Raw genomic sequence first — 27237 nt, 5'->3', positions numbered from 1 at the left:
TCTCAATCTCTCTGACATGCATTTTACTTCACTTGCTTTGGCAATGTAAACATATGTTTCCCCTACCAATAAAGCCCTTTGAAATTAATTGAAATGAGAGAGACAGAGATGGACATACAGTATCTCTGCTTTGGCAATGTAAGCAAGATATATATATATATGTCTTGAGAGAGAGAGAGAGAGAGAGTGGAGAGAGAGAGAGAGAGAGAGTGGGGGTGGGGGGTCAGAGGAGGGAGGAGCTTTCAATAAGGGAAGAAAGAGCATTTCAGAAACATCCTGCTGTCACACTAGTAGCTGACAGAGAAGCTGTTGTGGACCTGTGCTAGCTGGTAGTTTAGTAAAATAACTTAAACAGTGTAGTAACTGTGATAGTAAAGTAATTTTAACAGTATAGTAACTGTGGTTGTAAAGTAACTTTAACAGTATAGTAACTGTGAGAGTAAAGTAACTTTAACAGTATAGTAACAGTGGTAGTAAAGTAACGTTAACAGTATAGTAACTGTGGTTGTAAAGTAACATTAACAGTATAGTAACAGTGGTAGTAAAGTAACGTTAACAGTATAGTAACTGTGGTAGTAAAGTAACTTTAACAGTATAGAAACAGTGATAGTAAAGTAACTACCAGTATAGTAACTGTCATAGTAAAGTAACTTTAACAGTATAGTAACTGTGATAGTAAAAGAACTTTAACAATATAGTAACTAAGGAGTAATTGTCCAGAATGAAGATACTCCATATTGTCTCATGCTGTCTCCTCTCAGGTGAGTTCTGTCTGTCTGTCTGTCTGTCTGTCTGTCTGTCTGTCTGTCTGTCTGTCTGTCTGTCTGTCTGTCTGTCTGTCTGTCTGTCTGTCTGTCTGTCTGTCTGTCTGTCTGTCTGTCTGTCTGTCTGTCTGTCTGTCTGTCTGTATCAGTTTCCATAATACTGTCTGGATCATATAGTACAAGGAATAAGATACAGTACCAGTCAAAAGTTTGGACACACCTACTCATTCCAGGATTTTCTTTGTTTTTCTGTTTTCTACATTGTAGAATAATAGTGAAGACAACAAAACTGTGAAATAACACATATGGAATCATGTAGTAACAAAAAAGGTATTAAATAAATCAAAATCTATTTTATATTTGAGAATCTTCAAAGTAGCCACCCTTTGCCTTGATGACAGCTTTGCAAAAAGTAAGATTTGAGCAGGGTTAAAGTAAGATTTGAGTAGGGTTAAAGTACGATTTGAGCAGGGTTAAAGTTAGATTTGAGCAGGGTTAAAGTACGATTTGAGCAGGGTTAAAGTTAGATTTGAGTAGGGTTAAAGTAAGATTTGAGCTAGGTTAAAGTTAGATTTGAGCAGGGTTAAAGTTAGATTTGAGCAGGGTTAAAGTTAGATTTGAGCAGGGTTAAACTAGGATTTATGCAGAGTTAAAGTAAAATTTGAGCAGGGTTGAAGTTAGATTTGAGCAGGGTTAAAGTTAGATTTGAGCAGGGTTAAACTAGGATTTATGCAGAGTTAAAGTAAAATTTGAGCAGAGTTAAAGTTAGATTTGAGCAGGGTTAAAGTTAGATTTGAGCAGGGTTAAAGTAAAATTTGAGCAGGGTTAAAGTTAGATTTGAGCAGGGTTAAAGGTAGATTTGAGCAGGGTTAAAGTTAGATTTGAGCAGGGTTAATGTTAGATTTGAGCAGGGTTAAAGTTTATCTCACAGGTCATCAGTTGTGACTGTACTGTGTGTTTCTGTTTGACAGCTCTGTGTGTTGTGGAGTCAGATGTCACTAATGTGGAGGAGGTGGTGGGAGGACAAGTCACTGTGGGCTGCTCATTCACATTTGCAGGAAACAACAACAAATACTTCTGCAAGGGGACATGTTCTGGTGAAGACATTCTGGTTGAAACAAATGGGAGTAAGAATGTAACTCAAGAAAGATACAATATAGAAGACAGGGGAGGTTTATTCTATGTGACCATCAAGAACCTGAGGAAGTCAGACTCAGGGACCTACTGGTGTGGAGTGGAGCGAACTATAAAGGACACATTCCAAGAGGTGCATCTCACAGTTACAGATGGTAAGTGAATACTCCATATACATTGGTATCTACTAATTAACTTTCTGACTTATTTCCTGACATGAAGTTGTTTCAGTCTTGGTGTTTATCTGTACTTTCTATCGACTCACAGCTCCTCCCACTTCTACACCATCACCACTCACCTCCAGACCCCATGTCTCCACAACCCTCCCAAACCTCTCTACAACATCCCCATACACCTCCACAACCCTCCTAAACCTCTCTACAACATCCCCAAACACCTCCACAACCCTCCCAAACCTCTCTACAACATCCCCATACACCTCCACAACCCTCCCAAACCTCTCTACAACATCCCCATACACCTCCACAACCCTCCCAAACCTCTCTACAACATCACCATACACCTCCACAACCCTCCCAAACCTAACAACATCCTCTAACCTCTCCACAAAGTTTCTGGCATCTGGAGACGTCAGTGGTCGTCTATCAAGAGCAGGTATAATGAATCTCTCATCTTAGACATTACAACTAATATGTTGTGATATGATGAATCTCTCATCTCAGACATTACAACTAATATGTTGTGATATGATGAATCTCTCATCTCAGACATTACAACTAATATGTTGTGATATGATGAATCTCTCATCTCAGACGTTACTACTAATATGTTGTGGTATGATGAATCTCTCATCTCAGACATTACAACTAATATGTTGTGATATGATGAATCTCTCATCTCAGACATTACAACTAATATGTTGTGATATGAATCTCTCATCTCAGACATTACAACTAATATGTTGTGATATGATGAATCTCTCATCTCAGACGTTACTACTAATATGTTGTGATATGATGAATCTCTCATCTCAGACATTACTACTAATATGTTGTGATATGATGATATATACAGTACTCTGTAAAGTCTCTCCTCCTGTCTGTGGTCAGGTCTGATGGTATCTATGATATATACAGTACATTTACATTACATTTACGTCATTTAGCAGACGCTCTTATCCAGAGCGACTTGCAAATTGGTGCATTCACCTTATGATATCCAGTGGAACAACCACTTTACAATAGTACATCTATATCTTTTTTTGGGGGGGGGGGGGTTAGAAGGATTACTATATCCTATCCCAGGTATTCCTTAAAGAGGTGGGGTTTCAGGTGTCTCCGGAAGGTGGTGATTGACTCCGCTGTCCTGCCGTCATGAGGGAGCTTGTTCCACCATTGGGGTGCCAGAGCAGCGAACAGTTTTGACTGGGCTGAGCGGGAAATGTGCTTCCGCAGAGGTAGGGGGGCTTAGTAGGCCGAGGTGGATGAACGCAGTGCCCTTGTTTGGGTGTAGGGACTCATCAGAGCCTGAAGGTACGGAGGTGCCGTTCCCCTCACAGCTAGCGGAGAACGACAGGGTGTTGTCCAGGGTCAAGCCAAGGCTCTTAGCACTCTGGGAGGAGGACACAATGGAGTTGTCAACCGTGATGGCGAGATCATGGAACGGACAGTCCTTCCCCGGGAGGAAGAGCAGCTCCGTCTTGCCGAGGTTCAACTTAAGGTGGTGATCCGTAATCCACACTGATATGTCTGCCAGACATGCAGAGATGCGATTCGCCACCTGGTTATCAGAAGGGGGAAAGGAGAAGATTAATTGTGTGTCGTCTGCGTAGCAATGATAGGAGAGACCATGTGAGGATATGACAGAGCCAAGTGACTTGGTGTATAGCGAGAATAGGAGAGGGCCTAGAACTGAGCCCTGGGGGACACCAGTGGTGAGAGCACGTGGTGCGGATACGGATTCTCGCCACGCCACCTGGTAGGAGCGACCTGTCAGGTAGGACGCAATCCAAGAGTGAGCCGCGCCGGAGATGCCCAACTCGGAGAGGGTGGAGAGGAGGATGTGATGGTTCACAGTATCAAAGGCAGCAGATAGGTCTAGAAGGATGAGAGCAGAGGAGAGAGAGTTAGATTTAGCAGTGCGGAGAGTCTCCGTGACACAGAGAAGAGCAGTCTCAGTTGAATGACCAGTCTTGAAACCTGACTGATTTGGATCAAGAAGGTCATTCTGAGAGAGATAGCAAGAGAGCTGGCCAAGGACGGCACGCTCAAGAGTTTTGCAGAGAAAAGAAAGAAGGGATACTGGTCTGTAGTTGTTGACATCGGAGGGATCGAGTGTAGGTTTTTTGACAAGGGGTGCAACTCTCGCTCTCTTGAAGACGGAAGGGACGTAGCCAGCGGTCAAGGATGAGTCGATGAGTGAGGTGAGGTAAGGGAGAACGTCTCCGGAAATGGTCTGGAGAAGAGAGGAGGAGACAGGTTGTTGGGTGGCCGGCCGTCACAAGTCGCAAGATTTAATCTGGAGAGAGAGGGGAGAAAGAGGTCAAAGCATAGGGTAGGGCAATGTGAGCAGGACCAGCGGTGTCGTTTGACTTAACATAGGAGGATCGGATGTCGTCAACCTTCTTTTCAAAATGGTTGACGAAGTCATCCGCAGAGAGGGAGGAGGGGGGGAGGGGGAGGAGGATTCAGGAGGGAGGAGAAGGTGGCAAGGAGCTTCCTAGGGTTAGAGGCAGATGCTTGGAATTTAGAATGGTAGAAAGTGGCTTTAGCAGCAGAAACAGAGGAAGAAAATGAGGAGGGAGTGAAAAGATGCCAGGTCCGCAGGGAGGCTAGTTTTCCTCCATTTCCACTCGGCTGCCCGGAGCCCTGTTCTATGAGCTCGCAATGAGTCGTCAAGCCACGGAGCAGGAGGGGAGGACCGAGCCGGCCGGGAGGATAGGGGTCATAGAGAGTCAAAGGATGCAGAAAGGGAGGAGAGGAGGGTTGGAGGCAGAATCAGGAGATTGGTTGGAGAAGGATTGAGCAGAGGGAAGAGATGATAGGATGGAAGAGGAGAGAGTAGCAGGAGAGAGAGAGCGAAGGTTGCGACGGCGCAATACCATCTGAGTAGGGGCAGAGTGAGTAGTGTTGGAGGAAAGCGAGAGGGAAAAGGATACAAGGTAGTGGTCGGAGACTTGGAGGGGAGTTGCAGTGAGATTAGTAGAAGAACAGCATCTAGTAAAGATGAGGTCAAGCATATTGCCTGCCTTGTGAGTAGGGGGGGACGGTGAGAGGGTGAGGTCAAAAGAGGAGAGGAGTGGAAAGAAGGAGGCAGAGAGAAATGAGTCAAAGGTTGTGAGGGGTGAGCCATCCTCAGGAAAGGAACTTATCAAGGCGTCAAGCTCATTGATGAACTCTCCAAGGGAACCTGGAGGGCGATAAATGTTAAGGATGTTAAGCTTGAATGGGCTAGTGACTGTGACAGCATGGAATTCAAAGGAGGAGATAGACAGAAGTCTCTCCTCCTGTCTGTGGTCAGGTCTGATGGTGTGGACCAGTGCTGGTCTGGTAGTCATGGTGACAGTGTTACGACTGGTCCTGCTCCTGTTCTACAGACAGAGGAGAGGAACCAGGAGAACACCACCACTACCACCAGTCTCCTCCAACACACAACCTGACCCTACTGGAGAGGTGAGACATATCAGGGTGTGTGTGTGTGTGTGTGAGTCCATAACAACCTGTAGTGTATAGGTGATAGACAGGGAGGTGGTAAACTAAACATCTAAGGGTTGAGTGTGTGAGTCTACAGAATCCTCTAGTGGGTTTCTACTGTAGTCTGTTATCATTCCTCAATCTGTCAACATGAAGAACCTGCTGCAAACAGCACTTGTTCATTAGACAGCTCAGTTTCAACAGATAATGAATTCTCAGACTCATAGGCTGCGTTAACACAGGCAGTCCAATTCTGATCTTAATGATTGGTCTTTTGACCAATCAGATTAGATATTTAGCCAATAATTGGGCGACCTGTGTAAATGCAGCCATATTAACAGTGTAGTTCTTCATTGACATGCTTTGGTTTTAACCTTGACTCATATTGGCTGAGGGCCCTGCATTCTTTTCCGACAAAGTTAATTCTCCTAACCTGCTATTTTGTTAGTACTAACCTGCCACATTAATTCTCCTAACCTGCCCCATTAACTGCTCCTGATTGGCTCAGTGGTCTAATGCACTGCATCTCAGTGCTAGAGGCGTCACTACAGACCCTGCTTCGATTGCAGGCTGTATCACAACCGTCCGTGATTGGGAGTCCCATGAGGCGGAGCAAAATTCACCCAGCGTCGTCCGGGTTAGGGTTTGTGTAAGGGGTGCATGTTGGTGGCAGGGAAGTCAGGCACAGGAGAACGAACTTGGCAGAAACGGAGTTGTTTAATAAATGCTGACAAAACTCCAAAACAACCAAAATGTACAAAATAACAAGTGGGTACAAAACCCGTTGCACACCAACACTAAATAGCACATCACATACAAACAAAACAATCTCCAACAAGGACATGAGGGGAAACAGAGGGTTAAATACACAACATGTAATTGATGGGATTGGAACCAGGTGTGAAGGAAGAAAAGACAAAACCAATGGAAAATGAAAAATGGATCAGTGATGGCTAGAAGGTCGGTGACGTCGACCGCCGAACACCGCCCGAACAAGAAGAGGGACCGACTTCGGCGGAAGTCGTGACAGTTTGGCAGTTTTTTTTTACTGACTTGCCTGGTTAAATAAAAATGTATGTTAATTATCCTAACCTGCCACAATAATTATCCTAACCTCCAACTCTAATTATCCTAACCTGCCTATGCTGGCACAGACACACTCCACGAATGCAGTTACCCATACTTGATTCCACACTGTGACATCTATGCTAACGCCAGCTTCTCCAAATATGAAATAAATTCAAGCTATTCTACTGTGGACTTCCCAAAGATGATAAAAATCGAAGCTATTCTACTGCAGATGGCCCAACTTCTCTCATTCTGTAACGTGGGTCGTACAAAGGGGACCAAGGCGCAGCGTGTAGAGTGCTCATCTTCTTTTTATTGACGTAACGTGAACACTTAAACCAAAATAACAAAACGACGAAACAGTTCCGTAAGGCAAAACAGGCTATACAGGAAACAACCACCCACAAAACACAAGTGAAACAACATCAAATAAATATGGCCTGCAATTAGAGACGACAACCAGCTGCCTCTAATTGGAGGTCATGCCAAAAAAACAACATAGAAATAGAAAAACTAGATTTAACCATAGAAATAGAAAACATAGACCAAAAATCAAAAACACCAAAACACACAAAACAAACACCCCCTGCCACGCCCTGACCATACTATAATGACAAATAACCCCTTTTACTGGTCAGGACGTGACACATCCTTTCCAATGTGGATCTACCCAAAGATTCTAGAGTCTCCTCAAGCCCTCTAACAGCCAGTGGAACCCAGGATGATTCCATCTATTCTACAGCCCAGCTACCCAAAGATACAGTAGAATCTACAAGATACCCTGCTGTACAGCTCTCTAAAGACACTCCAGAAGATGCCCCCTACTCTACAGCCCAGCTACCCAAAATTATGTGGTACTATATAATCTATACAAGGGATGCATCCCAAATGACACCCTATTACCTATCCCTCATATGGACCCTGGTCAAAGGCAGTGCTCTATAGGGAACAAGGTCCCATTTGGGATGAAGGGAAGCTCCCTGTAGAGAGATGAAGGGTTGTCACCACAGAGCCGCCATCTTGAAATGACATGAAAAAAACTATCCCTTTCATGTTTCAAATCCTCCTTGACATATTGTACTAAAACAGCTCATGTGGTTTTACTGTATATAATGTATGTAAAATATGAACATCTGGCTTTAAAATCACTTTTATCTCCAGATTTTTTGAAAGTCAACCAACACTATTGTAAATATTTGTGTTTTGTCATATCATCTTGGCTTCATTTTGGCTGTTCTAATGATTAGGACAGTAATACCATAATAGTCAGTTGTATCTTTGCGATTTACATATTGTAACGGCCGTCGTTCAAATGAGACCAAGGTGCAGCGGAGGATGTGTTCATCTTCAGGAATTTATTAAAGAAAGAACACGTTAGACAAAAACCGACAGCCAAACAGTCCTGTCAGGTGCAAACACTAAACAGAAACAATTACCCACAAAACCCAGAGGAAAAACATGCTCCTTATGTGTGACTCCCAATCAGCAACGAGCTTCAGCTGTGCCTGATTGGGAGCCACACACGGCCCAAAACAAAGAAATACAAAAACATAGAGAAAGGAACATAGAACGCCCACCCAATGTAACACCCTGGCCTAACCAAAATAAAGAACAAAAAAACCCTCTCTATGGCCAGGGCATTACACATATCTATTGTATATGTAAATAAACTGTGCATTTCAAAGCATTTCATTAAAACTCATCAAAATGTTTAAAACATTGTTAATGTGTAGTGTGTTTATGTCAGTGTGTTTGTAGTGAAGGTACTATAACAGGAGTATTGTAGGGTGTAATAGAGGTCCAGGATATTGTTGAGCCTGTGTTTTAATCCTAACCCTGTCTATTAGAGGTCCAGGATAATGTTGAGCCTGTATTTTAATCCTAACCCTGTCTAATAGAAGTCTAGGATAATGTTGAGCCTGTGTTTTAATCCTAACCCTGTCTAATAGAGGTCTAGGATATTGTTGAGCCTGTGTTTTAATCCTAACCCTGTCTAATAGAGGTTTAGGATAATGTTGAGCCTGTGTTTTAATCCAAACCCTGTCTAATAGAGGTTTAGGATAATATTGAGCCTGTGTTTTAATCCTAACCCTGTCTAATAGAGGTCCATGATATTGTTGAGCCTGTGTTTTAATCCAAACCCTGTCTAATATAGGTTTAGGATAATGTTGAGCCTGTGTTTTAAACCAAACCTTGTCTAATAGAGGTCTAGGATATTGTTGAGCATGTGCTTTAATTCTAACCCTGTCTAATAGAGGTTTAGGATAATGTTGAGCCTGTGTTTTAATCCTAACCCTGTCTATTAGAGGTCTAGGATATTGTTGAGCCCTGTGTTTTAATCCTAACCCTGTCTATTAGAGGTCTAGGATATTGTTGCGCCTGTGTTTTAATCCTAATCCTGTCTAATAGAGGTTTAGGATAATGTTGAGCCTGTGTTTTAATCCTAACCCTGTCTAATAAAGGTCCAGGATAATGTTGAGCCTGTGTTTTAATCCTAATACTGTTGAGCCTGTGTTGTAATCCTAACCCTGTCTAATAGAGGTTTAGGATAATGTTGAGCCTGTGTTTTAATCCTAACCCTGTCTAATAAAGGTCCAGGATAATGTTGAGCCTGTGTTTTAATCCTAACCCTGTCTAATAGAGGTCTAGGATAATGTTGAGCCTGTGTTTTAATCCTAACCCTATCTAATAGAGATCTAGGATATTGTTGAGCCTGTGTTTTAATCCTAACCCTGTCTAATAGAGGTCTAGGATAATGTTGAGCCTGTGTTTTAATCCAAACTCTGTCTAATAGAGGTCTAGGACAATGTTGAGCCTGTGTTTTAATCCTAACCCTGTCTGATAGAGGTCTAGGATATTGTTTAGCCTGTGTTTCAATCCTAACCCTGTCTAGTAGAGGTTTAGGATAATGTTGAGCCTGTGTTTTAATCCTAACCCTGTCTAGTAGAGGTCTAGGATATTGTTGAGCCTATGTTTTAATCCTAACCCTGTCTAATAGAGGTTGAGTATATTGTTGAGCCTGTGTTTTAATCCTAACCCTGTCTAATAGAGGTCTAGGATATTGTTGAGCCTGTGTGAGTCTGTTTATCAAACAGGTGAGGGGTTTTTCTCGTAACAGAGAACTGTGCTGGTTTTTCTTCATTCTGGAGAGCTGAGGTCATTCATTCTGGAGAGCTGAGGTCATACATTCTGGAGAGCTGAGGTCATTCATTCTGGAGAGCTGAGGTCATACATTCTGGAGAGCTGAGGTCATTCATTCTGGAGAGCTGATGTCATGCATTCTGGAGAGCTGAGGTCATGCATTCTGGAGAGCTGAGGTCATACATTCTGGAGAGCTGAGGTCATACAGTCTGGAGAGCTGAGGTCATGCATTCTGGAGAGCTGAGGTCATACATTCTGGAGAGCTGAGGTCATACATTCTGGAGAGCTGAGGTCATACAGTCTGGAGAGCTGAGGTCATGCATTCTGGAGAGCTGAGGTCATACATTCTGGAGAGCTGAGGTCATTCATTCTGGAGAGCTGAGGTCATTCATTCTGGAGAGCTGACGTCATGCATTCTGGAGAGCTGAGGTCATACATTCTGGAGAGCTGAGGTCATGCATTCTGGAGAGCTGAGGTCATTCATTCTGGAGAGCTGACGTCATGCATTCTGGAGAGCTGAGGTCATTCATTCTGGAGAGCTGAGGTCATACATTCTGGAGAGCTGAGGTCATGCATTCTGGAGAGCTGAGGTCATACATTCTGGAGAGCTGAGGTCATACATTCTGGAGAGCTGAGGTCATACAGTCTGGAGAGCTGAGGTCATGAATGCTGGAGAAAGACACCCATATCTTCACCACACACCCCACCCCTTCTTCTTGTCTCAACATTTTAATGATACTCACGACACATTATCTTCACACATTTGAGGTGCTTTTCACTGACAGCCACAACTCAATAATCAACGAGGCCTATTGCCACACGTACTGCCCAAACTGCTGGCTTCCCAAATAGGCTATTATTTTAAAAGTAGCTAATGATCCTCTGTGGCTAAGTCAAGCTCTCCGGTAAAGTATCTTGAATGATTTTATTTAGACAGGAGTAATTAAATCATTTTGGCAAAACATACATTTACTTTAGGGGAAGCCAGCATCTAATCAGTGCACTGTGCATCCGCCAACTTTGCTTCCTAATTCACAAGTGGTTGAAACCGGAGATCAGTATATAATGACAAGATGCTCATGTCTCCGCCCTAACAATGGGAGTTGTTGTCCCAATGGCGGAAATGCAGGCGACAAGGTTACATATTCTGTCCATAGAAACGCATTGGTCTTATTTTGGATAGATTCTGAAGAGAGTGAACACTCCCGCTTCGCCTCTTCCTCTCTAATGAAACTCTCTCACCAGAGGCAGCATGCTAGTGAGTGAAAAAGTGCCCCCCTATCTTACAAAATGTAACGCATGTATCTGAATCTGTCTGGCCAGAAATAGTATGACAAGCCAAATTCTGTTGGTCCAGACAGCATCAGATACATGGTCTACACATACTGAGACAGAGGGGAGCTGTTTCACACGCTAGGATGCATTATCTGAGATTGATGCGTCTTTCTATCGGTGAACGTCTCGGTCAAATAAATGATCAATATTTCAATATTGAGGGCGGACCAAGCCCCTAGGGCCCCCCAGTAATGCCGGCCCTGGATATGAGTGAGAGGGGAGAGAGGGAGAGAGGGAGAGAGGTAGGAGGAACTAGTTAGAGGCAGAGAGAGAGACAATGAGAATGTGAGAGAGAGGCAGAGACAATGAGAATGTGTGTGTGTGAGAGAGAGAGAGAGAGAGAGAGAGAGAGAGAGAGAGAGAGAGAGAGAGAGAGAGTGAGTTGGGGAAGTAGTGCTCATCATTGTAGTGAAGGGTTAAAATGTATTAATAGTGTTGTTATTAATTTGCTCACGTGCCATTGTACTTATGCTCACTGTATAGCTGAATATTGAGGCCTCTGTTTGTATCTAGCTCTCTGCCAAAACCCACAGCCCCTCGTCTGTGAGAAAAGGTGAGAAAAGGGACTGTGGATGATAGCGAGACACAGAGAGACAGCATCTGTTTTTCTCTGAAACAAGGGCAGATTTTCATATTGCTGAGACAGGTTCTCAGAAATCTTGTGTTAAGAAAAACTTGTTATTTTAGATGCACATGCAGGTTTTGACATAGGTATATAAGAACATGTCTTTCTATTGTTCGGGGCAGAACTCAGGAGAGACATAAGTATGTATGTGTTTCATGATGTTGTATTTACAGAGGAATTTCATTTCACCATTTTGTTTCTCTTGACATTTTCTCTATATCACACTGTGGCTATTACACACATCACTTCCTGTTCAGCTTCCCTGTTCTAACAATACAGTCTTATATCAGTCTTACACAGAAGAAAACATAATTTCTATTTTTCTTTTCAGCTCCGCCTATTCAGCCTGACATCACTAGGACCAGTCCCCGCACCTCTGTCATAGTCAGCAGGACAACGGTAGTCATAACAACAGGTAACCTCTAAACCAGTGTTACTCATTACTGGTCTTGGGGACCCCAAGGGGTGCACATTTCATATTTTTACCCTAGCACTACACACCTGATTCCACTAATCAACTCATCATCAAACCTTTGATTAGTGGAATCAGGTGTGTAATAATGAGGCTAAAGCTAAATGATCCTCAGGACCAGGATAAAGATACACTGCTGTAGATACAGAGTGAAACAGTACATCTGCATTCTAAGCTGTCCAGCATCCAGATATCAGGGTATACAGTACATTCTAAAGTATTCAGACCCCTTGACTTATCCACATTGTGTTACGTTACAGCCTTATTCTAAAATGGGACCGACCGGCTCGACTCTGACTTATGTAGCAAAATTTGAAATTGTGTTTTTTACATTGGATAAAAGTAAAGAATCAGAGCTAGAAAATTGTATATCATACACTACACTATCATACACTACAGCTGAGGAACAATGGTAAAGTAAATCTGCTTTGAAAGTTGATAAACTTTTGAGAAAATGTCCTTTGAATGTTTTGGTACCAGCTGGAGAGCTCTTCTTTGTCTACACCCATTCAACATCGTTCACACCCTCTTAAGCTTTAGCCCCACCCATCTCTTTAAGGGTTGATCCTAGCGTTCTGTCCTAACAACAGCAGTCAAGCACTCAAGCTAACTGGCTAACGTTGGCTAGCTTGCTAGCTACCTCCAGACACAAATGAGAGAACATGTCATAAAACACTTCGATAGCAGGAGGGGTGAAGTCAGGCGCAGGAGACTGAGGTCCGTGAAACACACGTTTAATAGTATTGGAAAAATACCGCAACAAGGCAGGGTGCACAATAATCAGGTAGGAGAACAGCTCCAAAATACCCAAGGACGGGACGCAGCCCAGCAACCCTAATGCCTAAAACAAGCAGCGTCAAAATGGAAAATACAAAGAACCCCTACGTGCCCAAAAAGGCATGACACAAAAACAATCCCGCAAAAATTAGCTAGCTAACATTACCCTACCACTAGCATAGCAAATGGCTCTATGATACAAATAATATTACTACACTGATCATACACGTAATGTTAGCTAGCGAGCCAGCCAGCTAATGTTAGCTAGCTAGCCAACAGTACACTTTAACTTCAAATTAAAAAAACTGCCAAAATTAGAAACGTGGAATATCTGAAAATGTGGCTAGCTAGACTATCTTACCCGTATACTTGGATGGACGCTTCTCCCTCTCTCACTGATGCCATAGTTGCGCTTAGTTTGAAGATGTAATCCGGAGACAGGTGTTTCTCCATTTCTTTAGCTGTCGTACTCTAATTCCACTTATTTCAGAACTCGGTGGAAAGTGTTGAGAAACACTTAGGCAGTTCTACTATGCAATATATATATATATATATATATATAAAAAAGCAGCATTAGACAGGATTACCTACACGTACTGACCAGCTCAAGTAAACAGAAGCATGCTACATGGCAGACCAATCCAAACTCATCTCTCGGCATATCCAGCCCACTCATAATCTCAGCCAATCCTGGCTAGTGGGAAGGTTGTTGCTTTTTTCTTTGGATAAACCAACTAGGCTCATGATTTAAACATTTTATTCGTATTTACAGATGGCATACAAGTTTCTTATTAAGGCACATGAAAGTTCACCTGTTCCAGAAGGTATTACATTTGATAAAAAAAACAAGTTTATGTTCAGATGGCTTTCCTGATTAAGTAGTGACGCGTGACATACGCCTAGTTTCCTGAAACGAGTCACAAATGGATTAAATAGTTTTTTCTTCATCCTCATAATGACAAAGCAAAAACAGCTTTTTAGACATGTTTGAAAATGTATTAAAAATAAAAACCAAAATATTCCATTTACATAAGTATTCAGATGCTTTGCTATGAGACTCGAAATTGAGCTCAGGTGCTTCCTGTTTCAAATCAATTCTAAATCAAATCAAATTATATTTGTCACACACATGGTTAGGAGATGTTAATGCGAGTGTAGCGAAGTGCTTGTGCTTCTAGTTCCGCAGTGCAGTAATATCTAACAATAATATCTAACAGTAATCTAACAATTCCCCAAAAACTACCTAATACACACAAATCTTAAGGGATGAATGAGAAAATGTACATGTAAGTATATTGATGAGCGATGGCGAAGGTGCAATAGATGGTATAAAATACAGTATATACATGTGATGTGAGTAATGTAAGATATGTAAACATTAAAGTGGCATTATTTAGAGTGCATTGTATAAAGTGACTAGTGATACATTTATTAAAGTGGCCAGTGATTGGGTCTCAATGTAGGCAGCAGCCTCTCTGAGTTAGTGATTGCTGTTTTGCAGTCTGATGGCCTTGAGATCGAAGCTGTTTTTCAGTCTCTCGGTCCCAGCTTTGATGCACCAGTACTGACCTCGCCTTCCGGTGTGAACAGGCAGTGGCTCGGGTGGTTGATGTCCTTGATGATCTTTTTGGCATTTCTGTGACATCGGGTGCTATAGGTGTCCTGGAGGGAAGGTAGTTTGCCCCCGGTGATGCGTTGTGCAAACCGCACCACCCTCTGGAGAGCCTTGTGGTTGTGGGCGGAGAACTTTACAACTTCTCCACTGCTGTCCTTTCAATGTAGATAGGGGGGTGCCCCCTCTGCTGTTTCCTGAAGTCCACGATCATCTCCTTTGTTTTGTTGACTTTGAGTGAGAGGTTATTTTCCTGGCACCACACTCCGAGTGCCCTCACCTCTTCCCTGTAGGCTGTCTCGTCGTTGTTGGTCAGAAAGTCCAGGACCCAATTGCACCGGGCGGGGTTGAGACCCTGGGCCTCCAGCTTTGATGATGAGCTTGGAGGGTACTATGGTGTTGAATGCTGAGCTGTAGTCAATGAACAGCATTCTACATAGGTATTCATTTTGTCCAGATGGGATAGGGCAGTGTGCAGTGTGATGGCGATTGCATCGTCTGTGGACCTGTTGGGGCGGTATGCAAACTGAAGTGGGTCGGTGGCCGGTAAGGTGGAGGTGATATGATCCTTGACTAGTCTCTCAAAGCACTTCATGATAACAGAAGTGAGTGCTATGGGGCGGTAGTCATTTAGTTCAGTTATCTTTGCCTTTTTGGGGACAGGAACAATGATAGCCATTTTGAAACATATGGGGACAACAGACTGGGACAGGGAGCGATTGAACATGTCTGTAAACAAACCAGCCAGCTGGTCTGCGCATGCTTTGAGGACGCAGTTAGGGATTCCATCTGGGCCAGCAGCCTTGGTTGCTGGGTTAACACGTTTAAATGTTTTACTCACGTCAGCCAAGGGAGAAGGAGAGGGGGGGCGCAGTACTTGTTAATGGGCCACGACAGTGGCACTGTTTTATCCTCAAAGTGGGCAAAGAAGGTGTTTAGTTTGTCTGGAAGCATGACGTCTGTGTCAGTGACGTGGCTGGATTTTTGTGTTGTTGTCCTTGATTTCCTGTAGACCCTGCCACATATGTCTCGTGTCTGAGCCGTTGAATTGCGACTCCACCTTGTCCCTGTACTGGCATTTCGCTTGTTTTATTGCCTTGCGGCAGGAATAACTACACTGTTTAAATTCAGACATATTCCCAGACCTCTTTCCATGGTTAAATGCGGTTGATCACGTTTTCAGTTTTGCGCGAATGCCGCCATCCATCCACGGTTTCTGGTTAGGGTAGGATTTAATAGTCACAGTGGGCACAATATCTCCAATGCACTTCTTTATAAACGCACTCACCGAATCAGCGGATAGGTCAAGGCTCTGAGGCTGACCGGAACATATTCCAGTCCGCGTGATCAAAACAATCTTGAAGCGTGGCTTCCAATTGGTCGGACCAGCGTTGAATGGTTATCGTCAATGGTACATCCTGTTTGAGTTTCTGCCTACAAGACGGAAGGAGCAAGATGGCGTCGTCGTCGGATTTGCCGAAGGGAGGGCGGGGGAGGGCTTTGTATGCATCGCGCAAGTTAGAGTAGCAGTGTTCGAGGGTATTGCATATGCGCGTAGCGCAATCAATATGCTGGTAGAATTTAGGTAGACTTGTTTTCAAATTTGCTTTGTTAAGCTACAATAAATGCAACATCAGGACGTATGGTTTCCAGTTTGCATATAGTCCAGTGAAGTTCCTTGATGGCCATCTTGGTGTCTGCTTGAGGGGGAATGTACAAAGCTGTGATTATAACTGCCGAGAATCCTCTTGGTAGGTAAAATGGCCGGCACTTGATTGTAAGAAATTCTAGATCGGGTGAGCAGAAGGACTTGAGTTCCTGTATGTTGTTATGATTACACCATGAGTCGTTTCCATTGATCATCCTTGAGATGTTTCTACAACTTGATTGGAGTCCACCTGTGATAAATTGATTGGACAGGATTTGGAAAGGCACACACCTCTAAACACCTGTAGAGTAAACACTGGTCTAAACAACTCTAAACACCTGTAGAGTAAACACTGATCTAAACACCTGTAGAGTAAACACTGATCTAAACACCTGTAGAGTAAACACTGGTCTAAACACCTGTAGAGTAAACACTGGTCTAAACAACTCTAAACACCTGTAGAGTAAACACTGATCTAAACACCTCTAAACACCTGTAGAGTAAACACTGGTCTAAACACCTGTAGAGTAAACACTGATCTAAACACCTGTAGAGTAAACACTGATCTAAACAACTCTAAACACCTGTAGAGTAAACACTGATCTAAACACCTCTAAACACCTGTAGAGTAAACACTGGTCTAAACACCTGTAGAGTAAACACTGATCTAAACACCTGTAGAGTAAACACTGATCTAAACAACTCTAAACACCTGTAGAGTAAACACTGATCTAAACACCTCTAAACACCTGTAGAGTAAACACCTGTAGAGTAAACACTGGTCTAAACACCTATAGAGTAAACACTGATCTAAACACCTGTAGAGTAAACACTGATCTAAACAACTCTAAACACCTGTAGAGTAAACACTGGTCTAAACACCTGTAGAGTAAACACTGATCTAAACACCTGTAAACACTGATCTAAACACCTGTAGAGTAAACACTGATCTAAACACCTGTAGAGAAAACACTGATCTAAGCACCTCTAAACACCTGTAGAGTAAACACTGATCGAAACACCTGTAAACACCTGTAGAGTAAACACTGATCTAAACAACTCTAAACACCTGTAGAGTAAATACTGATCTAAACACCTGTAGAGTAAACACTGATCTAAACACCTGTAGAGTAAATACTGATCTAAACACCTGTAGAGTAAACACTGATCTAAACACCTGTAGAGTAAACACTGGTCTAAACACCTGTAGAGTAAATACTGATCTAAACACCTGTAGAGTAAACACTGATCTAAGCACCTCTAAACACCTGTAGAGTAAACACTGATCTAAACACCTCTAAACACCTGTAGAGTAAACACTGATCTAAACACCTGTAAAGTAAACACTGATCTAAACAACTCTAAACACCTGTAGAGTAAACACTGGTCTAAACACCTGTAGAGTAAACACAGGTCTAAACACCTGTAGAGTAAACACAGGTCTAAACACCTCTCAATTGGATAAAGTACATCTTGGTAATTATTTTCATTGTCTCTAATTAAACTGTCTGGGGCAGACACTCGAAAATTGCTTCTGCCGCTTGTAAAACAAACAAACAAACAAATGAATGTCTGTGTTACCGCCGAGCTCTCAAATACCGTGCCAGTCTCTCACTCTATGAACTGTCACTGCATTCCGGATTCCTTGGGACATCCTTATCCTGAACCCTAAACCCTAAACTAACACTAAACTTAACCAATTTACATTTATACTTGATAGAGGTATGGACATCCCAAGGATTCTGAATAGCAAGGACCCTCTGGGAAAGTCTATGAACTGAACTGCTCTATTCGACTGAAGGGACATCCCAAGGTTCCCGAATAACACCTATGAACAACTCTTATTGGTTGTCTGATGTGGAACTGGTAACAACACAGTCTGATTGGCTAACAACATTTAGATATGTATACAGCGAGATAAGATAACATACCACGCCATGAGGTGTTGAGGGAAAGACAGATTACTGTATCTATAGATTGGGCATCATCTTTTCTAGGCCATTAGCGATAACAGGAAATACACAAGACGTAGGTTACACTATAGTTCAAGGTGGCTACGTTGGAATGTCTGCTTGCACGGGAAATATTGTACCTTTCTAACATTTATGGTTGAGATTTAATTAATATAAATATAAACTATGCACATTATGACTTTCAATAACACGCAATGCAGACGTCACGCAGACGTTATTAAGGCGTTGGTATCATGTCATGTTAGTCATTCATGTAACGCAGACGTTATTAAGGCGTTGGTATCATGGTAGTCAGACACGTAACGCAGATGTCACGCAGACGTTATTAAGGCGTTGGTATCATGTCATGTTAGTCAGACACGTAACGCAGACGTCACGCAGACGTTATTAAGGCGTTGGTATCATGGTAGTCAGACACGTAACGCAGACGTCACGCAGACGTTATTAAGGCGTTGGTATCATGTCATGTTAGTCATTCATGTAACGCAGACGTTATTAAGGCGTTGGTATCATGGTAGTCAGACACGTAACGCAGATGTCACGCAGACGTTATTAAGGCGTTGGTATCATGTCATGTTAGTCAGACACGTAACGCAGACGTCACGCAGACGTTATTAAGGCGTTGGTATCATGGTAGTCAGACACGTAACGCAGACGTCACGCAGACGTTATTAAGGCGTTGGTATCATGTCATGTTAGTCAGACACGTAACACAGACGTCACGCAGACGTTATTAAGGCGTTGGTATCATGGTAGTCAGACACGTAACGCAGACGTCACGCAGACGTTATTAAGGCGTTGGTATCATGTTAGTCAGACACGTAACGCAGACGTCACGCAGACGTTATTAAGGCGTTGGTATCATGGTAGTCAGACACGTAACGCAGACGTCACGCAGACGTTATTAAGGCGTTGGTATCATGGTAGTCAGACACGTAACGCAGATGTCACGCAGACGTTATTAAGGCGTTGGTATCATGGTAGTCAGACACGTAACGCAGACGTCACGCAGACGTTATTAAGGCGTTGGTATCATGGTAGTCAGACACGTAACGCAGACGTCACGCAGACGTTATTAAGGCGTTGGTATCATGTCATGTTAGTCAGACACGTAACACAGACGTCACGCAGACGTTATTAAGGCGTTGGTATCATGTCATGTCAGGTTGTACGGTTGCCTAGGCTTAAATATGTCCTATATCACCCCCCATAACTGTCCCGAGTGGCCATCAGGGTCTTGCAGTGCCTGCCTCCAGTGCTCCGGTGGAGTGTGTCTTCAGCCATGGTGGCATCACACTGCGGACTCATCGTGCACAAATGACTGACAGACTTTTATCGAATTTGGTCTTTTGCAAATGCAATGCTTCATAGGGCCCTGGGATAAGAGAAATAATTTAACTGTTTATGCATTAATTACACACGCACACACACACACACACACACACACACACACACACACACACACACACACACACACACACACACACACACACACACACACACACACACACACACACACACACGTAGTTTCCATGTTCAGGTTTTATCTCCCATCTTTGGGATCTGTATTTTTTTCTCAAACATTCAGGCCAGTGTTCAAATTGTAGGCCTCAGTTCAGTAGCAGTTGTTTTGATGTACCTTTTAATAAATGATTGTAACTTTATGGCAGGATTGTTTTAGGTGTCTAGAGTATATCTGGAGCGAGAGAGAGAGAGAGAGAGAGCACTACAATATTTAGTTTTTTGTATTGATGTGTCTTTCTCATGGCTACCCATGTATTTCCATGGAAATATAAAGTTTATTTGGAAAGCAATGAATATATATATTTAAAAGCATTCATAATTTGCATACATTTTATATACTGACTATTACTCTTGTTAAAAATATGAAATGGTATTAAATTTGGTGAAGAGCACAGTATGACTTGTTTAGGACTTGAGACTTGTCGGTCTTGACTTGGGACTTACTTACTGACTTACTTACTGACTTTATTGTCCCCATGGGGAAATTTTGTTGCAGTGTCATGTACACATTTAAAGTGGTGTTTAAATACAAAACAAAATTGCCAATACAACTTTCATAACAGTTACATACCAATGAAAAATAAATAATAATAATTATAAGAAATAAAGAAATAAAACATTTTAAAAAAGACTAGCCTGCTGGCCTTACTGAGTCGATAGGAACATTAGCCCAAGCTATTTAGGAAGGATGTCACTCCTGGCACAAATGATTGTCTGGTTCTGTTTTTCCTGCTGAGGGGTGCCCTATACCTGCGCCCAGAGGGGAGTCGTTCACAGTCCAGGTACTTGGGTCTAAAATGTGGCTTGGGTCTAAAATGAGCCTTGCGGAGGGCCCTGACCTTAAAGATCTCATCCAGGCCTGTCTGTTGGACTCCCAGTACCTTGGGGAGGGCCCTGACCTTAAAGATCTCATCCAGGCCTGTCTGTTGGACTCCCAGTACCTTGGGGAGGGCCCTGACCTTAAAGATCTCATCCAGGCCTGTCTGTTGGACTCCCAGTACCTTGGGGAGAGCCCTGACCTTAAAGATCTCATCCAGGCCTGACTGTTTGACTCCAAGTACCTTGCTTGCTGTGGTGATAATCCTTCTCAGCATATTTCTCTGGCTGACAGTGGCATTGCCAAACCAACAAACAATACAGAAAGTTAAAATACTCTCAATAAAAGATTTGTAAAACAGAGTCAATATAGTACAGTCTACATTAAAGGATCCCAGCTTTTTGAGAAAGTACAGTCTCTCTTGACTCTTTTTGTGGATCAGGTCTGTACATTTACTCCACTGAAGCTTACTGTCCAAGAGGACACCCTGATATTTGTATTCCTCTACAATCTCTATGTTCTGACCTCTGATAGATGTTGCAGAGGTAGGTGTTGTACGCTTCCTGAAGTCTATGCACATCTCTTTGGTCTTGTTGGTATTGAGGACCAAGTGTGATTCGTCACACCACTCTACAAAGTCATCTAGGACCGGGCCATGATGTTCCTCGTCATCATGCAACAGGCTGATCAAGGCAGTGTCATCAGCGAACTTAACGAGGTGTCTGTCAGGATGGGAACTAGTACAACTACTAGTGTACAAGATGTACAGGAGTGGGGACAAAACACATCCCTGAGGAGAGCCTGTATTGGTGGTGGAGTGGGGACAAAACACATCCCTGAGGAGAGCCTGTGTTGGTGGTGGAGTGGGGACAAAACACATCCCTGAGGAGAGCCTGTGTTGGTATTGCGTATATCCGACACGTGGGGACCTATTTTCACTCGCTGTGAGCGTTGGCTCAGGAAGCCCAACAGCCACAAAACCAGCCCCCCATCTAAGGAGAAGTCCCGAATGAGTCTCTGTGCCAGAATGTAAGGCTGGATTGTGTTGAAGGCAGAAGAAAAGTCAGCAGACAGAACCCTGACATGGGATTTGGCACCCTCTAGATGTCTATAGACCATGTTAAGGAGGGTAAGAATGGCATCATCAACTCCTCTGCTAGGCTGATAGGCAAACTGAAATGGGTCGAGAACCTTTTGGGTGACACTGAGAATATGACTTTTCACAATTTTCTCAAGGCATTTCATTACTAAGGATGTCAAGGCAACAGGGCTGTAGTCATTCAGCAGGGATTAGATGCTTTAGGAATTTGTATAATTATTGAGTTTATCCACAATACTGGCACGTGTTGCTGGTTGAGCGAGGATTGGAAAAATGTCTGTTAAAACACCAGCCAGTTGTTCAGTGCTTTAACACATGTCCACTTGTTTTGTCTGGGCCTGGGCTTTTGTATGTGTTACATCCCCTGAACAAGTTTAAAACATCAGACTGTTAAGCAACAACTCTCTCAAACATCTGTAATGATGCTTCCATTTGTCTTTGACTTGACTTGGGACTTGTCTGTCTTGACTTGAGACTTACTTGTGAAACAATGACTTGGTCCCACCTCTACTAATTGTAATGCTGTCCCGGGGCTCTGTGGGGTCTGTTTGTGTTTGTGAACAGAGCCCCAGGACCAGCTTGCTAAGGGGACTCTTCTCCTGGTTCATCTCTCTGTAGGGGATGGCTTTGTTATGGAAGGTTTGGGAATCACTTCCTTTTAGGTGGTTGTAGAATTGAACTGCTCTTTTCAGGATTTTGATAATGAGAGGGTATCGGCCTAATTCCACTCTGCTCCTCTCTCGCTCTCTCTCTCTCTCTCTCTCATGATTCAGAGAAAGCGGTGAGCAGAAAATCATTAACAACAGCAACCCCAACTGAAGCAATGACACCCGATTCAGCCGCTGGTGAGAAACCTGTGTGTGTGTGTGTTACTAGTGTGTTAGTGTGTGTACTCCAGGTGTGCTTGTGTATATCAGGGCAGGTCTGGGGATGGTGGTGTGTGTGTTACTAGTGTGTTAGTGTGTGTTCTCCAGGTGTGCTGGTGTATATCAGGGCAGGTCTGGGGATGGTGGTGTGTGTGTTACTAGTGTGTTACTGTGTGTTCTCCAGGTGTGCTGGTGTATATCTGGGCAGGTCTGGGGATGGTGGTGTGTGTGTTACTAGTGTGTTACTGTGTGTTCTCCAGGTGTGCTGGTGTATATCGGGACAGGTCTGGGGATGGTGGTGTGTGTGTTACTAGTGTGTTAGTGTGTGTTCTCCAGGTGTGCTGGTGTATATCGGGACAGGTCTGGGGATGGTGGTGTGTGTGTTACTAGTGTGTTAGTGTGTGTTCTCCAGGTGTGCTGGTGTATATCAGGACAGGTCTGGGGATGGTGGTGTGTGTGTTACTAGTGTGTTACTGTGTGTTCTCCAGGTGTGCTGGTGTATATCAGGGCAGGTCTGGGGATGGTGGTGTGTGTGTTACTAGTGTGTTACTGTGTGTTCTCCAGGTGTGCTGGTGTATATCAGGGCAGGTCTGGGGATGGTGGTGTGTGTGTTACTAGTGTGTTACTGTGTGTTCTCCAGGTGTGCTGGTGTATATCGGGACAGGTCTGGGGATGGTGGTGTGTGTGTTACTAGTGTGTTAGTGTGTGTACTCCAGGTGTGCTGGTGTATATCGGGACAGGTCTGGGGATGGTGGTGTGTGTGTTACTAGTGTGTTAGTGTGTGTTCTCCAGGTGTGCTGGTGTATATCAGGGCAGGTCTGGGGATGGTGGTGTGTGTGTTACTAGTGTGTTAGTGTGTGTTCTCCAGGTGTGCTGGTGTATATCAGGGCAGGTCTGGGGATGGTGGTGTGTGTGTTACTAGTGTGTTACTGTGTGTTCTCCAGGTGTGCTGGTGTATATCAGGACAGGTCTGGGGATGGTGGTGTGTGTGTTACTAGTGTGTTGCTGTGTGTTCTCCAGGTGTGCTGGTGTATATCAGGGCAGGTCTGGGGATGGTGGTGTGTGTGTTACTAGTGTGTTACTGTGTGTTCTCCAGGTGTGCTGGTGTATATCAGGGCAGGTCTGGGGATGGTGGTGTGTGTGTTACTAGTGTGTTACTGTGTGTTCTCCAGGTGTGCTGGTGTATATCAGGGCAGGTCTGGGGATGGTGGTGTGTGTGTTACTAGTGTGTTACTGTGTGTTCTCCAGGTGTGCTGGTGTATATCAGGACAGGTCTGGGGATGGTGGTGTGTGTGTTACTAGTGTGTTACTGTGTGTTCTCCAGGTGTGCTGGTGTATATCAGGGCAGGTCTGGGGATGGTGGTGTGTGTGTTACTAGTGTGTTACTGTGTGTTCTCCAGGTGTGCTGGTGTATATCAGGGCAGGTCTGGGGATGGTGGTGTGTGTGTTACTAGTGTGTTACTGTGTGTTCTCCAGGTGTGCTGGTGTATATCAGGGCAGGTCTGGGGATGGTGGTGTGTGTGTTACTAGTGTGTTACTGTGTGTTCTCCAGGTGTGCTGGTGTATATCGGGACAGGTCTGGGGATGGTGGTGTGTGTGTTGGTCCTCGTTCTCCTCATATTCATCAGACAAAGGAACAGAACAAAGATAAATGGTGAGACACACACATGTTGTTTTACTATCCTTGTGGGGACCAAACAATTGATTCCCATTCAAAATCCTATCTAACCCTAAACCTTTAACCTAACATCTAACCCTAACCCTAAACCTAACCCTTAACCTGTCATCTAACCCTAAACCTAACCCTTAACCTAACATCTAACCCTAAACCTAACATCTAACCCTAAACCTAACCCTAACCCTTAACCTAACATCTAACCCTAAACCTAACCCTTAACCTAACATCTAACCCTAAACCTAACATCTAACCCTAAACCTAACCCTTAACCTAATGCCTAACCTTAAACCTAACCCCAAACCCTAATTGTAACACTAACCCTAATTCTTACCCTAACCATAAACCAAATCCTAAACTTAACCTAACCATAACCTTACCCCAAACCCCTAACCCAAATGTTGACCCTAATTCAAACCCTAACCCTAAACTTAACCCCTTAGCCTAATATAGCCTTTTTCCTTGTGGGGACCCGTGACATGTCCCCACTTGTCTGAATCTTCCATGTTTACTATCCTTGTGAGGACATCTGGTCCCCACAAGGATGGTAAAACCACACACACACACACACACACACACACACACACACACACACACACACACACACACACACACACACACACACACACACACACACACACACACACACACACACACACACACACACACACACTCACACACACACACAGATTACATATATATAACATGTCGTCTTAACAATCCTCAGAATCTGCTAACTCCAAAAGGACTGCCTTCCAACCCATATACTCCACACCAACCAATCAGAACATAGATACAGCCTGTGACATCACCACATCAACCATTTCTTGTCCAGATGACATCTACTCCAACATTGGTCCGTCTGCAGAGGTTCCAGACACTGTGAGCTATGCTACTGTCAACTTCCACAGAGATCCAGCCTGTCTCCACTATTCTACTGTCAACTTCCCCAGAGATCCAGCCTGTCTCCACTATGATACTGTCAACTTCACCAGAGATCCAGCCTGACTCCACTATGCTACTGTCAACTTCCAGAGTTCCATCCTGTCTCCACTATGCTACTGTCAACTTCCCCAGAGATCCAGCCTGTCTCCACTATGCTACTGTCAACTTCACCAGAGATCCAGCCTGACTCCACTATGCTACTGTCAACTTCCCCAGAGATCCAGCCTGTCTCCACTATGCTACTGTCAACTTCACCAGAGATCCAGCCTGACTCCACTATGCTACCGTCAACTTCCCCAGAGATCCAGCCTGACTCCACTATGCTACTGTCAACTTCCCCAGAGATCCAGCCTGACTCCACTATGCTACTGTCACATTCCCAGAGATCCAGCCTGTCTCCACTATGATACTGTCAACTTCCCCAGAGATCCATCCTGTCTCCACTATACTACTGTCAACTTCCCCAGAGATACAGCCTGTCTCCACAATGCTACTGTCAACGTCCCCAGAGAAACAGCCTGTCTCCACAATGCTACTGTCAACTTCCCCAGAGATCCAGCCTGTCTCCACTATGCTACTGTCAACTTCCCCAGAGATCCAGCCTGTCTCCACTATTCTACTGTCAACTTCCCCAGAGATCCAGCCTATCTTCACTATGCTACTGTCAACTTCCCCAGAGATCCAGCATGAATTCATGTTTTCATGTCATTTATTCATTCATTTGTGTTTTTAATTAATTCATTTATTTGATCAATCATTTGTTAATTAGTTCATTCATTCTTTTATTGTTTTGTTTCTTCGTTAATTCATGTTTTTATTCTTATTTTTGTATAATTATTTTGATAATTCGTTCTTCAGTTTGTTCATTCGTTCTTTAGTTTGTTTGTCGGTCCGTCGGTACGTCCGTTCATTCATTCATTCTCTCATTGTTTCTACTGTGAATGTAAAATGTCTTGAACAAAAAGAGACAGTTTGTAGCTTTTAGAAACCTTTGATTATTCAGTGTTTCTTACTCCACTTGATGGGAAATTAGCCTATTTGTATTTATCAATAAAGCACCAATATATTTCTATGTGTTTGATACGTTCCATTCTAGCCATTACTATAAGTAGTCCTCCCCTCACCAGCCTCCACTGCTGCTGTCAGTAAACTCAGTACCTGTCTCATCAGCATGTACCACTGTCACTAGACACACAGAGATGAGATGGAGGGAGAGATAGAGGGAGAGAGCATAACCTCCAGTGGCAGAATAACTCTGTTTCTCTCCTCTGTAGACAGCTTCCAGTCTGCATGAGAGCGTATGAATGTGTTTATGTGTTATGAGAGAGGCGCCTCTCTCTCTCCCTCTCTCCCTTCCTCCCTCCCTCTCAATACTGTGTGATGTAGGAACAAAGATGTGATTGGTTAAGAATGAAGAGGGAGGGGCTGTCAGAAATAACATGTGGCAGGAGGGTTTGAACTAGTACAGAGAGAGAGAGAGATGTAGAAATAGGGAAGTACATAGTTCTATGGGTGCAAAGAGTGAGTGAGATAGAGAGAGAGTACATGAAGTACATTAAGTTTGTATTTAAGTTCCTATAAGTAGAGAGAGAACAGAGAGAGTTGTAGACTTGGACACACAGCATTATATCAGGACCTATAGACACCTGGACCAACCTGGAGAGAACACAGCATTATATCAGGACCTATAGACACCTGGACCAACCTGGAGAGAACACAGCATTATATCAGGACCTATAGACACCTGGACCAACCTGGAGAGAACACAGCATTATATCAGGACCTATAGACACCTGGACCAACCTGGAGAGAACACAGCATTATATCAGGACCTATAGACACCTGGACCAACCTGGAGAGAACAAAGCATTATATCAGGACCTATAGACACCTGGACCAACCTGGAGAGAACACAGCATTATATCAGGACCTATAGACACCTGGACCAACCTGGAGAGAACACAGCATTATATCAGGACCTATAGACACCTGGACCAACCTGGAGAGAACACAGCATTATATCAGGACCTATAGACACCTGTACCAACCTGGAGAGAACACAGTATTATATCAGGAACTATAGACACCTGGACCAACCTGGAGAGAACA

At 43.6% G+C, this 27237-nt stretch overlaps 1 protein-coding gene across 2 annotated transcripts; it reads left to right on the top strand.

Moving 5' to 3' along the window:
* Positions 1-294: 294 nt before the first annotated feature.
* On the top strand, positions 295-26198 carry LOC123725421 (CMRF35-like molecule 5). 2 transcript variants are annotated; one of them, XM_045690793.1, is made up of 6 exons: positions 295-761; positions 1823-2053; positions 12052-12135; positions 22416-22487; positions 24061-24162; positions 24911-26198. In XM_045690793.1, the coding sequence occupies exons 1-6, from the start codon at positions 722-724 to the stop codon at positions 25189-25191; spliced, it is 810 nt and encodes a 269-aa protein (XP_045546749.1). In that variant the 5' UTR covers positions 295-721; the 3' UTR covers positions 25192-26198. The 2 variants fall into 2 exon arrangements, with proteins under 2 accessions (XP_045546749.1, XP_045546748.1); XM_045690792.1 differs by having other exon boundaries at positions 1736-2053.
* The last annotated feature ends 1039 nt before the right edge of the window (positions 26199-27237 follow it).

This window comes from Salmo salar, chromosome ssa12, assembly GCF_905237065.1.
Source record: "Salmo salar chromosome ssa12, Ssal_v3.1, whole genome shotgun sequence".
NCBI classification, from domain to species: Eukaryota; Metazoa; Chordata; class Actinopteri; order Salmoniformes; family Salmonidae; genus Salmo; species Salmo salar.
Note: the sequence above shows the minus strand (reverse complement) of the source record. Positions and strands in the feature narration are given on the sequence as shown.